Here is an 18,972-nt window from a genome sequence, read left to right as displayed (position 1 = left end):
TTATACATGCATCCATCCATCCATCCATCTTAATCATGCATTAATCCATCCATCAATTTATATAGCCATCCATCCATTTATACATGCATCCACCCATTTATCCATTTATGCATGCATCCATCTATTTTATATATGCATCCATCCATTTACACATGCATCCATATATCCATCCATCCATCCATCTATATAGGCACACGATCACTTAGCGCCTTGTCTACAGAAATTATCAGCTAATCTTTGCTTAATTATGTCCAGTCTCATTTACAGACCTGTATCACTTCTGCATGAATTTTATATCTGTTGCACATAATAAAAAAAAATCAGGTAATTGCATTAGGCTTCGGGGCTTTCAAATCTCAGTGAGGTTTGCTTGTGGACAGCTCAGAATCTGAATCCTTCAGAGCAAAGCCTGCCTCCAAAATAATGTTCAGGACCTCTACAATAATCTTAATCAAATAGAGTGGTCCTGACTGAATATCTTTTTGGAATATATCTTTCCATCTTTTTGAGACAATACCTAAATGCTTCAGTTCAAACACAAACTATAGAATAATGAAGTGGGAAATCTCTTGGGCCTTTTTTAACACTTCACACATCTTGATTGATCAGACCGCTATCTGATTGGCCCCACACTCCATTTACACTTGGCCTCCACACAATGGAAATCCACAAATCCTGTGCTATATGCAAATATAATGCAATTTTCATCACACTAGTGCCAGTCAGCAAATTTTTCTGTTGTATGCTCTCTTTGCATGGCAGTTAGGGGCTTAAGGTACATCCGTGAGTCTCATCAATCATTACTAATTAACATGTGGATTGTGAGGCTCCCAAACTTCCACTGCTGCTGACAACGCTCCATCTGGAAAGAGCAAAGTTTACATATCTGTCTGAACAACCAGATGCATTTTCAGTTGGCAGACCTTGTATACATCTCACACCAGATGTGGCTATACTGCTATCAATCTCAAATGTGTCTTGGGACCTTCCGACTTTGGACAGATGTTACAAAAGTTTGATCCACTTTGTAGCTTTTTCTGGCTAATAAGTAACCACGGAGACCATTGTACCAACATATAAAGTGCCCAATTACTTGTTCGACACCTGGGCACCTATCAAATTGCTGTTTGTGTTTGAAAAATGCATCACATGGTTTGTGGACCGATCATGGTTATGTGGGGATGCTGTTTCATGCATTGGCGTTGTTCTACACATGTGAACTCACCCTTGTGGAAGACAGGACTGCTGTCCTGTAGGAGGCGGCTGAGCTGGTGTCCGTTGATCTGGAGGATGCGTAGCTGTTCTCTGAGCGATAACTCCTCAAACACTGCTGGAATCAAATTGCCCACACTGTTCTTGGAGATGGGTAACCCCAGACCCAGGGCAAGGGTGGGGGTCAAATCTACCTGCTCCAGGACGGCCGGCTCCTCAAATCCCGCTGCAATGGCAAGATATTTGTCATTAACCACTCAATGGTTTTAAGACTTTGAGCACATTACTGTTCATGAGATGCAATTTTTGAAGTTTTACAAGAAAGTCAAATAGCAAAATACGAATAATCTATCTATCTATCAATCTTTATATGTCTATCCATCCATCCATCCATCCATCCATACATCTGTCATCCATCCATTTATATATCCAACCATCTTTTTTAAATCCATTCATCCATCCATCTTTAATTCTATTTATCGTCCAATAAAACATCCGTCTATAATCCATCCATCCATGCAACCATCCATCCATTTTTATATCCATAAATCCATTTATACAACCATCCATCCATTTAGACATCTATCCATCCAACCATTTATACCCCCATCCATTCGTTCATCAATTTATATCTAACCATCCTATCTTTTTATACATGTACATGTATCATCCATCTGTGTATCCATTCATCCACACATTTATACATCATCCATCTATCCATCCATCAGTACATCCATTCATCCATCTGTCTACCTATCATCCATCCATTTAATCATCTATTATCCATCCATCATCAATTTATATATTCATCCATCCATCATCCATCCATTCATCCACCCATCTATCATCCATCCATTTATCCATCCAAACCATTTATACACACATCCATGTCTATTTCTCCAAACATCTATCCATCCACTCATTCATCTGTCCATCAATCATCCATCTCTTTATACATCTATCTATCCATCCATCCATCTGAACATCCATCTGTACATCCATTCATCCTTCCACCTATATATCGGTCTATTTATCTATCCATCCATCCATCCATCCATCCATTTATCTATCCATCCATTTATGCATCTATCCATCTATCAACCAATCATCCATCTATCCATACATCGATCTGTACATCCATCCATCCATCCATCTATATATCTATGCATCCATTTATACATCTATCCATCCATCCATACATTCATTCATAAATCCATATATCCTTCCATATATCCATTCATCAATTTATATATTCATCCATCCATTTATACATCCAACCATTTATCCATATATCCATTTCTCCATATATCTATCCATCCACTCATTTATCTGTCCACCCATCTTTCATTCATCTATCTATCCATCAATCATCCATGCATTTAAACATCTATCTTTCTTCATCTATCTATTCATCAATCCAATTATCCATCCATCCAACCATTTACACATCTATCCATTCATCTATCTATACATCCATCCATCTATCTGTACATCCATCCGTCTGTACATCTATCATCTATCTATTTAAACATCCATCTGTTCTGTCATTTGTTCATCCATCCATCCATCCGTTATTCATCAATTTATACACCCATCCATCTATACATCTATCCATCCACTCATCCATCTGTCCATCCATCCATTTATCGATCAATGTATACATCAATCCAATCCATTCATCCATCAATTTATTTATATTCATTCATTTATCCATGTACATCTATCCATCCATATATACATCATCCACCTATCTATCGATTCATCCATCTATGCATCAATCTATTTATACATCTATCATCCATTCATCCATCTGTCCATCCATCTATCTTCCATCTATCCATCCATTTATACATTTATCCATTAATCCATCTGTACATCCATTCATCCACCTATCTATCATCCATCCACATAAACATCCATCTATCCTTCCATTTATAAATCTATCCATCCATCTAAACTTTCTGCTACTTTTGCTCTAGCACTGTTCTGCAAACTAACACCCAGAATAAAGACATATTTACATATTAATTCATGAATGCAGATTACTTCATCTCTAGCAGGAAGCTGATGATCATAAAAATGATTTATACACGCTAAATCTATAATATATTCCTCACATCAACAAGACAGACATCAGCGTTTGATTAAGTCAGTGCTTCCTACGCTGTGCTACTAATGAATCTGTAGCGCCAACTCAAAAATACATCTATAATTTAGCTGAACGGCTGTGCACAAAAATAAACACATATCCTTTAAAAGAATCAGTAAATCAGTTGTTAAATCTGAGTGAATTGAGTGACTGGTCTGAATTGTTACAAAGGCTCACTTTGAAATGCAAAACTCTGATGTAATATATGAAGATACGAAGGAAGTCAGTTCAGGTCGCGTTTATGCATACGCAAAAAAAAAGTAAAAAACAAAAATTTAGCTCCTTATTAACAAGTCTGCCATATCTCTCCGGATGGCACTGGTTTTACCTGTGGCTACAGCGGTATGATGGACGATGAGATCAGCGTGAAAGCGGCGCATGCAGCGGGTGAGAATATGAGCTCATCTTTAAATAAAAACAGCGTGCTGCACGAGAAAGCTGGTGTGAATGCGTGTGTGTGTGCATGCGTGCGTATAAATGAGTAAGAGATCACAAAAATAGATCAGGCAGGAAAAGAAACAATTATCACATTCACCCTGACAGTCTGGTGTAGACAGATGCTTCACCACTCCACACTTTCATTTAGGAGAGAAAAAGAGAGAGAGTATATAGGGATGGGTGGAAGTGGATAATGAGCATCTCTCGCAGATTTTCACACTCAGGGGCGCGAGTATACCGTGTGCGTGTGTGTGTTTATCCACACGTGGTTATGAGCGCATCATGTGCTCGCCACATGTACTGCGTCACACGATCAGCGCGACAACCGCTGCGCCAGCTCTGTGTGTGAGTGTGTGTCACAATCAATTACACACTGGACTCAATGCAAATTAATCCATTATAAAACAGTGGGGAAAAAATGAATTAATGCTTTATATTATTAGACAGAGATGAATCAGTGGGTAATTTAAAACCCTCGGGCCGTAAAATTATCCACCAACTCACTGCAGAATTCCTCTAATGCAATCAGACAGTCACAGACATTTGTGATTTAAAACATGAGTCTAGGTAGGATATGTAAGAAAGAGCACATATAGAAAGCCTTACAGTAGAAAGTTTGGCGTCAGTAAGATTTTTTTAAGAAAATGATACTAATTCAGGAACATGCATTAAACTGATCAAAAGTTATAAAATGCATTTATAATGATACAAAAGATTTCAAATAAATCATGTTCTTTTGTACTTTTTGTTCACCAAAGAATCCTGAAAATATTTCAATAATATTTTTTTTTTACCAAAAAAAAAAAAAAAAAAAAAAATAATTCTAATACTAATACTAATATATATATATATTAGTATTAGTATATATATATATATATAATATATAATATATAATATATAATATATAATATATATATATATATATATATATATTACTATTATTATTATTATTATTATTATTAGCATATTAAAATGATTTCTGAAGGATCACGTGACCACTGAAAATTCAGCTTTGCATTCACAAGAATAAATTACATTTTAAAAGGCATTTAAATATAAAAGTTCTTCTTGTTTAGACTATGATCATTTTAGACATGTAATAATCTAATAAACATTAAGGATTAATTCATATTTAAATACTATACATTTTTTAAAATAAAATTAAAATGTATTATACAATATAAATAATACAGTTAAAAATGTCAATTAATTAAATAATTAATAAATCAATTTTCATTAAAATCCTTCTTGACACTTTCAACAATGCCTAGAAAAAAGGCTACGATATCAGTATGATCTTTTTGATACTAATTATTCAGCAAGATGCATTAAATTGATCAAAAGTTATGTTAAAGACATTTATAATGATACAAATTATTTCAATTTTAAATAAATGCTGTTCTTTTGTTCTTTCTGTTCATCAAAGAATCCTGAAAAAATGCAATAATATTTTTTTCACAAAAAAACAAACAAACATAAAAAAAAATAAATAAATAAAAATTAAAAATAGAAAAAATAGAAACAGTTATTTTAAATTGTAAGAATATTTTACATTATTACTATTTTATATATTTTTGATCAAATAAATGCAGCCTAGGTAAAAAAAAAAAAAATCATACCCATAAAATCTCACTTATAAACATTATTAAATATTACTAAACATGATTAAAGTGATGACATACTTTGAAGTAAAGTAAAATTTTACAAAAAATAAAATGTACTTGATTTTATCAGACATGAATTGACTGGATTGAAAATTCAACATTCTAAACCAGCAAAAAACAAAGCGTACTGTAAGTTTTATTAAATTAATGCCAACCAGCATTAAATTACTAATTTACTAGGACCAGGGAGGGTGGAAATGCTCTAAATTTTGTCTGTTTCTAATACAAGAAACCTTGACTAAAATTGGGGAAAAATAAAAATGCAATAAAAGAATGCAAATAATTGCAAATGTGCAAGCAAAAAAAGGTGTGAAGCACATCGGGCTCTTTTTTGTGAAATAATTGCCCTTCATCAGTACTTTGGGGATACACTCTTGATTATGCAAAAAATGTCTAAACTTTTACACATATTTTGTGCTCTCGCAAATAATTTAAAATGCAAGAATGGTTGAAATAACTCCCAAACAGATGAACAGAAGCACACAGCTTTGCACATTCTAAGAATATCTTGCAGTCATTAACGCTGATCTGAAAAATGCAACTGTTTTTGATTTAAGCATTGTTCTGTGTTGTGCGCTTACACGCATCGCTACAGAGTTGCTGAAACAGACCTTTGATTCTGTGAGAGTCAGTTTTGTGTACAGAAGCACTACTGCAGCTTCCCGTTTCTTGAGCTTTTGCAGCAAAAGGATAAATAACATCATTAACTCATGCATTCAGCCCTCGTCTTTTACAAAGACATTAATTTTCTTAAACGCATGTGTGAATATGCTGGTTGTTATTTGTCAGTCTGATTTACAGCAAGATAAAGATGAAAAATCATCACCTCAGTCACAGCAACTCTCTAGGGACTGATTTACAAAAATGTTTATTGTGCGCAAAGCTTCTTTGCAGGAGACTTAGAGTCCTTGTTTAGCTGGGATGTGTGTCATACGGCAATTATTGGATATGGCTCATCCATTGTGGGAGGAATATTGTGTATGGATTGCACTAAGTCTGGCCAATACGCTTTATTAAAGAAGCAAGACAAATATACAACCCAGGCTTAAAATAACTTCAGTTTCAAACAGAGAAACTTTGGAAAAAATCAATAGAAGATCATCCAAAATGTTTTTCTTGAACTTCAAAGAGTCGCATAACCTTTACGCTCGGAGGAGGAACTTAATGTAAGTAACCTTTCCTTCAAAACACAGATAACATTTTTTTTGCCAATCCAATAGTCAAATCTTTCAATACAGAGCATTCTTCAGAGAACACCCACTAACAGCCTGAAATATTCACCTGTCAGTGCTACTCACCTTTCCTCCTGAAGGCAGGGCTGATGAGCACAAGCGGAGTGTTGATTTCCGGTTCCGACGATCCGCCGTGACTGCCGGTTTCAGACATGCCGTGATCTCCACACAGAACCAGTAAATTAGGCAACGTCCCTTCGGATTCCTGAAACAAACATATTAACAAAAAAAAAAAAAGAAATAATTATTATATTTATATTTTATTATTATAAATGGTTAATATTTATTTTAGTATTATCTGAAATTATTTAAAGGGGTCATCGGATGCAAAATTCTAATAGCATTAAAAATTCAAATTCTAATGCATAATCCTAATAACGTGCTAGTTAGCAAGTTCCACGGCTAAATGCGAGAATGGCTCGTCACCCCACGGAAGAGAGGGGCGGGGTTAGCAGAGCTCATTAGCATTTAAAGAGACATGCACCAAAACGTGTCGCTGTGAACAGAGCTGTTTTCGACAAAGTAAAAAGGGTGTTGTTTTACATGACCATTGAGGAATTTTAACCAAAGTATGTTATAGACTCTAACGAATCATATCAACTTGTGGAAAATGGGCATCCGATGACCCCTTTAAAATTATGTATTAATATTTAAACATATTTATTTAAATGTAACATTGGTTAAAGACAACAACAACACTGATTTCATTATTTATGGTAAAAAAAAATAAAAAAAATAAATAAAAAAGCATCACTTTCTGCAAAAATTCTGCAAAATAAATTTTCTTAATTTCTTGTCAGTTTGTCGCAGATCCCACTATTTGTTAGTATATATTATTTTTACAGTGAATTATAATATAATACAAAAAAAGTCAATTACACTGTGTGCAGAATTATTAGGCATGTTGATATTCTGGTCATATTTTTTTTCCAAACACATTTTACCAATTCCAAACCACATCAGTCTTAATAACTACTGTTAATTTTGTGTTTAATCATTTATATGTGATATATAATTGTCCGTGAAGGCTGGAAGTGAAAAACTCCTTATATTCAGGTGTGCAGAATTATTAGGCATGTTTTCGTTTACAGCTAAAATGAGCCAAAAAAGAGATTTAACCCAGACTGAAAAGTCAAGAATTTATCTTCTAAGAATCTTCAAGAATTTATCTTCTAAAATCTGGCAGTAAGTTTTGGGAGTTCATTTTAGTCCATCTCTGCAAGTCAGACTTTTCAGGATAAGAGACTAAACATGAACTCCCAAAACTTACTGCCAGATTTTGGAAGATAAATTCTTGAATCAGAGGCACAAGAGGATGTGATGCTTGTCCTTCAAGAGTCACTCTCAACTTATCTGTCTCTAAAGCATATAAAAAAACTGTCTTCATGTATTTCACAAGACGTCAGCTTGTTATTCTTATTAAGTCAGGGGCATTTTTTAGGATTTTTTACCAAGCAAAGTCTCTGAGAACCTGACACATTGCACTTCTGAAGACTCCAGGTAGGTTGCAGTTCTGGAAAATGGTGGCGCTGGAGACTAAACGGTTCCTGATGGTGTCACACCTAATTCTTCACCTTAATTCCTAATTCTTTTGCAGTTAACATGCATCTTTTCTTCTCCACCTGTTTTTTCTGACCATGCAGACTCAACAAGCATTTCTCTGTCCAATGGTCAAGCCTTAACTTTGCAAATTCTTGTAATGCATTAGTATTGCATTCTTCTCATGGGCATTTAATAATTTGGACTTTTCAGTCTGGGTTAAATATCTTTTTTGGCTCATTTTAGCTGTAAACGAAAACATGCCTAATAATCCTGCACACCTGAATATAAGGAGTTTTTCACTTCCAGCCTTCACGGACAACTATACATCACATATAAATGATTAAATACAAAATTAACAGTAGTTACTAAGACTGATGTGGTTTGGAATTGGTAAAATGTGTTTGGAAAAAAAATATGACCAGAATATCAACATGCCTAATAATTCTGCACACAGTGTAATAACAAAATAATTAATCAATCATTTTTAAAAACTATTTGCAATGTCATTAAAATATTTCTTATAACTGTCAACAATGCCTAGAAAAAATATTTATAGTCAACAATGGCTAAAAAAAGCATGGATTTCTCCAGAATAAATTAAAATTAAATGTATTAAATTTAAATTAAGTTCTTTAATTTCTTTCTCTAATTTCTATATATATATTCTTGTCAATTTGTCACAAATCCCACTCTATGTTTGTGTATATTATTTTTCAATAAATTTACAATATAATATACAATATACATAATATTTTATAAAAATGTCAAATAATAATTAAATAAATAAAAAAATGCACACACTTTTTGCAATGTCATTAAAAAATGTCTTTACATTGTCACCAATGCCTAGAAAAAAAAAACTGTTTATGGTTTAAAAAAAGCATTGATTTCTGCAGAAAATTCTGCATAATAAATGTTCTCAATTTCCTGTCAGTTTGTCGCAAATCCCATTCTTTGTTTGTGCATTTTTTTTAAATAAAAATACAATATAACATAGAATATGCATAATAAAATGGCAATTAATAATTAAATAAATCAATAATCTTTATGCAATGACATTAAAATATTTCTTGTTACTGTCAGAAAATCCAGAGAATTCCCCAGAAAAATTTCTCCAGAAAATTCTGCAAATTGAATTTTCTTAATGTCCTTGCCAGTTTCTCTCAGATCCCGCTGTACGTTTGTGTATATTTGTGCATCGTGTGTTTGTGTACGTGCACAAGAGAAAGTGAGCGTTTGGGAGAGACGCTGGAATGCTCTTCTCTCCACTGGAGCAAATCACTGAGGTTTTAGCGCTAAGCGGCGGGGACGCGTCTCTCTCTCTGCCATCAGGGACGCGGGGACGATCAGCTCTGTTTCACATCAAAGAGTCTCTCAGTGCGTCGGAGCCACTTGATTCCCTCAGTGGCACTCTGAAGCCGTACACACACAAAACAGCCGTCCTTCATACACTCTTGGGCTTCGTAGCGCTGCGCTCACAGCTGGCCGGCCGTCGTTCCAAACACTCTCGCTGCCGCTAACACTACACTAATGATGCTACGCTAACAACGAGTCTTCTGCTCGCAGCGGTTCAAATATTCATGAACCCACTAAGCGTATGCTAATGACTAGCCTTCCCTCCCGCCCGAGTTAATGCACGCTAATGACAAGCACTGTGAATAAGCCATTTGAAAACGCTGCCTCACTTGCGGCCTAATATCCGCCAGCGGTGGGGTGAAATAATAGCGCGCACTGACAGGTGTGATTTAAATCACGGCGGCGGGAAAAAGTAAACCGTAAATTAGCTTAGGAAATTCCTAATATGCTGTGATCGCCCGACACATCACTGTCGAGTAAAAGCTAAATCATTCCATGTGTAATTCATTTTACTTTAAAGAAGCAGTGTAATCAAAAAATGAAAATTCTGTCATCATTTACTCAACCTTATGTTGTTCTAAACTTGTATGAGTTTCTTTCTTCAGTATAATAAAGGACTGACTTCAGAAAAAAAAAAAAAAACTATGGAAGTCCATAAGGACCATAAACTCCACAGTTATCCACATAACTAAAGCATCTAAGGTAGAAAATATAAATAATGAAAACACTAAAAAAAAATTTTTTTATAAAAACTAGAATATGACACAACAAAACTAATCATAATAACAATAATAAAAAAATAAATATTACCTGGGCTATACTTAAAATCGTACTTCTACAAATATAATTATAATAGAAAATAAATATGATAAAAAGCACTATTTAATTTATTATTTCATATTTTGTCATATTTTTGTCTTCAACCTCGTGTTGTTCTAAACTTGTATGAATTCCTTGCTTCAGTTGAATATATAATATAATATAATATAATATAATATACAATATTAAAAATTTTCAATTAATTATATAATTAATAAATAAATGTTTAAGCACTTTTTGCAATGTCATTCAAATATTTATTGACGCTTTCAATAAAGCCTACAAAAAAGGCATTGATTTCTGCAAAAATTAAGCAAAATAAATGTTCTTAATTTCATTTTCATTTATTTTTTGATATTTTGTCACATATAATAAAATTTGGCTTAACTGTCATGAAATAAATGTATCAAAATCTTAAAATGAAAATAGTCTTCATACTCATTATTCATATTTTTGCTCTGATTTTTTTTGTCAGTTTTCATGACAATCCACAGGAATAAAGCCACTTGAAAATACCACTTCTAATTTTTTATTACCTCATATATATTTTTTAAGAAAACAAGACCTACAAACTAAAAAAATCTATACTGAAAATGTTTGTTAAATTAATTAAGTATTTTTAAAACAAGAAAACACCTGTCAAAGGGGTAAGGAAAATTACTTTAACTGGTTTGAATTTAGAATTAAATCTTCAATTTTTTTTTCTTGTATTAAGCATAAACTCACTTAAAGGAGAAGTCCACTTCCAGAACAACAGTTCACAAATAATGTACTCACCCCCTTGTCATCCAAGATGTTCATGTCTTTCTGTCTTCAGTTGTGAAGAAATAATGTTTTTTGAGGAAAGCATTTCAGCATTTTTCTTCATATAATGGACTGCATTGGTTCCCCCGATTTTGAACTTCCAAAATGTAGAGTCTCATGCAGCAAAACGAACAAATGTTTTTTCGAGTCATTTCGTTCATTTTAGCAAACTATAATTAAAATGTTACGTGTTAATTCCCTAACACATCTACTGCTTACACAAACGTTGATCACACTACAAACAAGACAAAACTATAATGCTATAAGAAACAGAAAAGATTAATTCATTGGGTCTTTAGTCTTTGATTAGCTCAAGTTTTCGGATTTGAGTCGTTCGTTCATCACGTGACAGCCCCATAAGATGAACGACTCGAAGAAACAGGTGAACTAATTCCAGTACAAAAACTAATAGGATGTTGCGCATGCGCGACTGAACGAATCACTCCCCGAGACGACTCGTTCTTCCCGAGTCACATTGAAGATTCATTGAAGAATCGTTCAAGAACGACCCATCACTAATTCGTAGCATCATGGACGTGCATCCCAGAGTCTGTGCTACAGGAGCTTTTGTGTTTAAAAAGTACACAAATTTTTTTTTTTTGAAAAACATGACCGATCATTTCGCTAGACAAGACCCTTTTTTCTCAGCTGGGATCGTTTAGAGCCCTTTGAAGCTGCATTTAAACTACATTTTGGAAGTTCAAAATCAGGGCACCAATGAAGTCCATTATAAGGAGAAAAATCCTGAAATATACTTTCCTCAAAAATCATAATTTCTTTGCGACTGGAGACAGAAAGACATGAACATCTTGATGACAAGGGGGTGAGTAAATTATTCGTAAACTGTTGTTCTGGAAGTGGAGGTCTGCTTTAATTTTGATGCCTTTATAACTGACTTCATATTGTACGTCACTGTACTTCAAGTAAACGCATCTTAGTAGAACAATGTCTAGATATTTCGGTAACACTTTTCAATAAGGTGTCATTTGTTAACTTTTTTAATTAATGTATTAACTAACTTGAACGAACAATGAGAAAAACATTTATTACAGTATTTATTCATCTTTGTTAATGATAATAAAAATAGTCATTCATTGTTCATGTTAGTTCACCGTGCATTAACTAATGTTAACAAACACAACTTGTGATTTTAATAATGCATTAGTAAATGTTGAAATTAACATTAACTAAGATTAATAAATGCTGTAGAAGTATAGTTCATTCTTAGTTCATGTTAACTAATGTAGTTAACTAATAAACTTTATTGTAAAATGTTACCGATATTTTTACTGGAAAAAAAGGACAAAAATACTGTGTAAGAAAATCATGTTCTGCAGTTTCCAAAACCCATTTAAAATTCATCAAACCAAATCTGACTAACTAGCCTGGTGGCCAACTAAGACCAGAAAACCATCTTAGGCTGGTTTAAGCTCTAATGGTTTTATGGTCATTCCAACTTATAAAAGACCAAAAAGGGACAATGCAACAGATTCAACCATGATGCTCCGGCCTAAAGTAGAAAAAAAAAAAAATCTTTGCAGTGCATCACAGGGAAACACTTTCCTACTGCAGAAGGCCAAATCAAACCAGAATTTCACCTCACTAATGGCATGAGGACGGCCGCCCGTAAAGGACCGCGGGGTGTCCCGTCTGCCAGTGCCTGTTAGCAGTGGCAGTTTTAAGGCACTTGTTTTCCAGCAGCGAGCCTGAAATAAACTGCTATCACATTGAGGTGCAGTAATGGAGACGGATGAGTCTCAGACTGTAACACAGTGTTCAAATCGCAGGGTTAAGGATAAAGAACAGCCAACAAAGCGAGGAAAATAAATTACTTGTAAGTATATAAAGAATTTTTTCTTTCCCCTCCTTTATAATGTAATTTACTGTTATTCTCTGGATGCTTTGTGTCTTACCATAAAAATACATTTAAAATCGAGCATTTCCCCTTATGATTTAATACTGGAAAGCTTAAAGCAGAACAAAACTAATAAAGGAAGGCGACATTCAAGGAGCTTTGAAAAATAATTCCACATGAAGCAACCACTGGGAGTTCTTTTAAATAGTTGAGAGTTTCAGACTTCATTGCGGGAACGGGCGCATTAAAATAGAGATGCGTGTGAATTTATCTCAGTGATTTGTTGGGCGCTTAGAGACTGAAGCAGCTGAATCAAACACGGTGTTAATGTACGAACTGACTATTATGTGAAAGCGCAAAAGTGATTTCTGACTTCAGGAAAGAGTGATTTGGTTTGAGACAAAGTGCGAGCTGCAGAGAAAAATGAATATAAAGTGAAAATGGAAACAGGTAAAAGAATGAAAGATGCCCCCTGCCATTTTAATAGCACTGCGGGCGGCTTTCCAAGAAACCTTGAGGAATTACAGACGGCTTAAATGAATAGTTCAGCTAAAGTAAGTCATTATTTACTCACCCTCATGTCGTTCTGAACCCTGTGACTCTCTTTCTTCTGAGGAATATCCAACGGGAGAAACTCTGAATTTTAATCTTTCGTCTTTAAATATTATGAACATTTGATATATTCAAATTTGGCACATCAAAATGCAATGCAGTAAAATAAAAGTTTGATGTCAAAGACAAATTAGTTTGGTTTTTGTTTTGAGAACAAGCCGCAGGGTTATTATTGTTAACAAACTATTCAACAATTGTTTTCGCGAATAAAATAAAATAAACTAAAATAAAATAAAATAAAATAAAATATGCAATTAAAATACAATTAAAAATGCAATTTAAATGAATTTTTGTCAAGTTTTAAAATGTTCTGCATATTATAATACTGTTTGCATATCAACTTATAAGCCACAAGGTTATTATTGTTATCTGAAACTATTCAAAATAAAATAAAATAAAATAAAATAAAATAAAAAGGCAATTAAAATTAGCCATTTTAATACATTTAATAAAATTCAAAATAAATAAATAAAATTTAAATTGGAGTACTAAGATTTTAATTACTAGAACTAAAATGAAATAAATTAAAGCTTTATAGAAATATTAAAAACAAATAGAATTGTCAAAAGCACATAAAGGCAAATGAAAACTTAAAAACAAAAGTTAATTCAGTATATTAATAAATACTATAATAGTATTTGCATATTATTTAGCAACTCACAAGCTGCAGGGTTATTTTTTACTGAAACTATTAAAAATGGTTTTGTAACAGTTATAAAATAAAATAGTAAAATAAAACAATAAAATAACCTTTAATAAAAATGTAATTAAAATTAAAAAATGTTGCTTTAGCAAATAACTGAAAGTTTAAATTGGAATAGTAAGATTTTAAGTTTAAACAGAAAAACTAAAAATGACAAAAAGTAAAACGAAAATAAAATTAAAGCTATGTAGAAATAATAAAAACTAAATAATAATAAAATGTAATAAAACTAATAATAATAACAAAAGTGAAAAGCACATACTAAAGTTACTAAAACCTAAAATAAAATGCAAACGAAAACATAAAAACAAATGTTAATTTAGAAGGTTAATAAATATTATAACAGTGTTTGCATATTATTTGCTTATTAAAATAGTATTTGCATATCAACTCACAAGCCGCACGGTTCTTATTGTTAACTGTAATAAAATAAAATAAAATAAAATCTTAAATTAAAAATGCAACTAAAATTACAAATGTTGCTCTGACAGCTAACTGAAATAAATAAGTTTAAATTGGAGTACTAAAATTTTGTTTAAATTAAAAAAAGTTTCATAAATAATCTAGTATTTGCATATTATAATACTATTTGCAAATCAACTCACACTATTATATAATAGTTTTGCTGAAACTATATTGTAATAAAATAATAAAAAGACAAACTTTAAACGTAAAATAAATTAAACCGATATCGGAATATTAAAAGCTAATAAAAACATTTCAAAAGCACATATTAAAATAACTAACTTAAATTCAAATGCAAATGAATTAAAAATGGCTAAACCTGAAACGAAAATAAATTCAAGCTATACAGAAATATTAAAAACTAATAAAAATATCAAAAGCACATACTAAAATGACTAAAACTTAAAATAAAATGCAAATGAAAACTAAAGTTAATTCAGAATATCAATAAATAGTATTTGCATGTTATTAAAATAACGCAGAGAAGTTGTTTGGACCACGTTTATGATGCTTTTTTTTTTTTTTTTTTTTTGCCCTCTTATATGAAAGCATTAGGATGTCAAAACTATACATGCGGTTCCACATGGGTATGAGTGTTTTTACTGTGCGCCTCTAGAAAAGAGCAGCATGAATGTCTCCTTTTGATGAAATGAGCTCATACGGAAGTGGGACGATATGTACGGTTTTAAATCCTGATGCTTTCATACAAAGGTAATGAATTCCAGACAAGGAAAGTGGAAAAAAAGAAAGTAAGAAAGACGGAATAAGGCAGTGAGAGTGAGAAATAACAGAGAGGGGGTGCAGGGAATTGGTTCAGAAAAAAATGAAAGCGGTAAATCTGTGAGGAGTTTTCACAGTCACAGAAACCAAACCCAAAACGCTTCAGTCAAGCTTTGACGCTTCTTTTGCCACTTACAGCCGTTCCCTATGCAGCACCAGTGAGAAGTGTTCCAGAACCATTGTTTAAATATTCAGGAAGTCGCTTAGGCATTTTTCTCAGGAGATTCTTTAATACTGGCCCTTTTTTAATTGAAGAGGAGAACAGGGGACGCCACTGCAATTTGACAGAAAGAAAAACTTATGGAGTCTTTGCTGCGGCAGCCAAACTGTTACAGGAAAAAAAAAAAAAACATCAGTCATCATTTCTGCATGATGTTCCAACACAAACCTTCCTTCATGTGTGTAACACAAATGAAGAGCTTTGGAAAGATGTTCATGCTGCTCTTCTCAATAGAATAAGAACAATACAGGTACACTATATATATATATTAATACAATCTGAAATTAATGTAAGAAATCTTCAAATTAATAATATTATTAATATTGGAAATGAATATTGATATTAACAATTATATAATTTATTTTTATAATCACAATCATAACTTATTTTTCGCAACTTGAAATGTTAAAAATGCTTTTGGTAATTTAGAATTATTATTATTATTATTATTATTATTATTATTTCTTAAGATACACTTTATATATATTTTAATACTACCTGAAATAAATGTTAAAAAAAAAAAAATCTTCAAATTAATATTATTAATAGTGGCTATTAATATTGATATTAACAATCATCATAACTTATTTTTTGCAACCTGAAATGCTAAAAATGCTTTTGGTAATTTATTATTATTATTATTATTATTATTATTATTATTATTATTTCTTAAGGTACACTATATATATATATATCTTAATACTACTTGAAATAAATACCTGAATAAAACAAACAAACAAACAAACAAAAAACTTCAATTTAATAATATTATGAATACTGGCTATTAATATTGATATTAACAATTATAATATTTATTATGATATTCACAATCATCATAACTTATTTTTTGCAACTTGAAATGTTTAATGTTTTATGTCTTAAAATGCATCATGTAATTTATTATTATTATTATTATTATTATTATTATTATTATTATTATCATTATTATTATATCTTTAGATATACTATATCTTAATACAACCTGAAATGCATGTAAAAGTCTTCTAATTATTATTATTATTATTATTATTATTATTATTATCATTATTATTGTTATTATTATTATTATTATTATTATTATTATTATTAATATTGGCTATCAGTATTGACATTAACTACTATAAATAATGCGTATTATTATAATCACAATCAATTCATCATAAATTACTTTATGCAACTTCAAATTTAAAAAATACATTAGCATATGTAGTTTATTATTATTATTATTATTATTATTATTATCATAAAACTTAAAATGTAAAATTTATTAGGTCATGTAAAAGATAAACATTATTATGATTATTATATATGATTATTATTATTATAAAACTTAATATAAAAACATATTAGGGCATGTAAAAAAACATTATTATGATTATTATATATGACTATTATTATTATTATTATTATTATAAAACTTAAAATGTAAAAATGGATTAGGGAACGTAAAAGATAAAATATAATTATCATTATTACTTATGACTATTGTTGTTGTTGTTGTTGTTATTATAATAAATTGATACAATTTGAAGTTTTTAAACTTTATATGTAAATTACAATGTATTATTATTAGTAGTAATCAGTATTATTTTAGTATTCTATTTTAATTTTTAGATTTTCTGCTTTCATGATCATTTTAGTTCAAGTTAAGTGATTTTAAAGAGCTTTTATTAGTGAGATTTTTTTTTTTTATTTTTATATTATTTTTGTTTTGTCGTTTTATGTTCAATATAGTTGTTGTCATTAATTAATTATTTATTATGTTAATGATATTAAATTAAACAAAAAATGCTAAATGTTCCAAGTTTTTTATATTTTATTTTATTTAAGTTAATATTTATTTTTTTAAAGAAACAGAAATGTAGAAGAAGAAGAAACATGTATTATGTAGAAATGAACCAAAATGAATAAAGACTGCTAATTATTGCTCGCTTAATGTCACGATAATGTATGAACTGATGTCAATTTTTGTTGTAGGCATCAATTCTAGCGACATGCAGAAGTCCTGTCCTTGAGCTAGGAACTTTACCCATGATGCTCTGGGGCACCTCAAAGAGACTGTATAGAAAGTATTTTAAGTAGCTCTGGACTAAAAGCATCTGAGAAAGAACAAGTAGCCAGACGAGGCGGCACAGGTCACGGCAAGCGCTCAATAATTGAAATATTTGACTTTCAATGGCATCGATTAATATGCGATTTCAATTTAAACAGAACAAAATGTCCAAGGTCTCTGCAATGCAGCAGTATTCATTACAGGACGACGAGCTGGCTCAGAAAATGAACTGTAAAATCAACAAACGGCAAACATGACCACTTCCTCTACGGATACTTTGTCCCAAAAGGAGGCAAATGAGAGATTTGCATGTAATTATACAAAGTAGACACAAGAAACCAGTGTGGGAGAATGTATAATAGCGTGGCCCAATTTACAGTCTCAAATCTCGTCTTCACAGGAGGGATATGGACTCGGAAAAGGAGGACAGGAAATTAAAGCGTACCATTATATTGAGATTCTCCGAAGTGTTGTAATTTATACGACGGGCATCGGTTTGAGTGGGAATAACAGGATTTAATCCAAACTCCCACTTCACACTAACAACCTCAGTACAAAGATGCCGAACGCGGCGCTGGGGTCCCGTGGCCCCGTACGGCCCTTGAAGAGCAGGAGAGAATAGAGCGCAAGATCTTCTATTGTGCCGAGGCTGAAATCGACGGCTTCCTTTATGGGAATCGGCCGTGTGGACACAAAGGGATGGAAAGATTGTGCTGTTGGAGGACAAATGAATCAATGTGTGAATCTCAGAGACTGTCCAGGGAACGTGAGAGTACATGAGGAGAGGGGAAAAAAATGATGTAGTGAGACGGGACGAACTGCACCAAACACCAATCTCTAAAAGAAGCCGATCTTCAACGATCTTTAAGGGAACAGATCATTAATCTCTGATATATCTGTAAATCACATATTTTATTATTAGTAGTAATAGAAATAATAATAATAATAATTGTTATTATCATTCAAATAGTATTATATATATATTATATATTATAAATATTATATATTTATATTAAAATACATTATATAAAACATACATTTTATTATAATTTTAAAAAATAAACAATT

General features: G+C 31.8%; 1 protein-coding gene across 1 annotated transcript in view; it reads right to left on the bottom strand.

The window, feature by feature from the left end:
* The window catches only part of pigg (phosphatidylinositol glycan anchor biosynthesis class G), a 175,741-nt gene that overhangs the window by 119,879 nt on the left and 36,890 nt on the right, over positions 1–18,972 (bottom strand). Inside the window, 2 exon segments of the mRNA XM_051128200.1 lie at positions 1,226–1,438; positions 6,762–6,900. Of these exon segments, the coding sequence (XP_050984157.1) occupies positions 1,226–1,438; positions 6,762–6,900 (352 nt within the window).

The sequence above is a fragment of the Labeo rohita genome, chromosome 14 (genome assembly GCF_022985175.1).
Source record: "Labeo rohita strain BAU-BD-2019 chromosome 14, IGBB_LRoh.1.0, whole genome shotgun sequence".
In the NCBI taxonomy this organism is placed as follows: Eukaryota; Metazoa; Chordata; class Actinopteri; order Cypriniformes; family Cyprinidae; genus Labeo; species Labeo rohita.
This window is presented reverse-complemented; position numbering and strand designations above follow the sequence as displayed.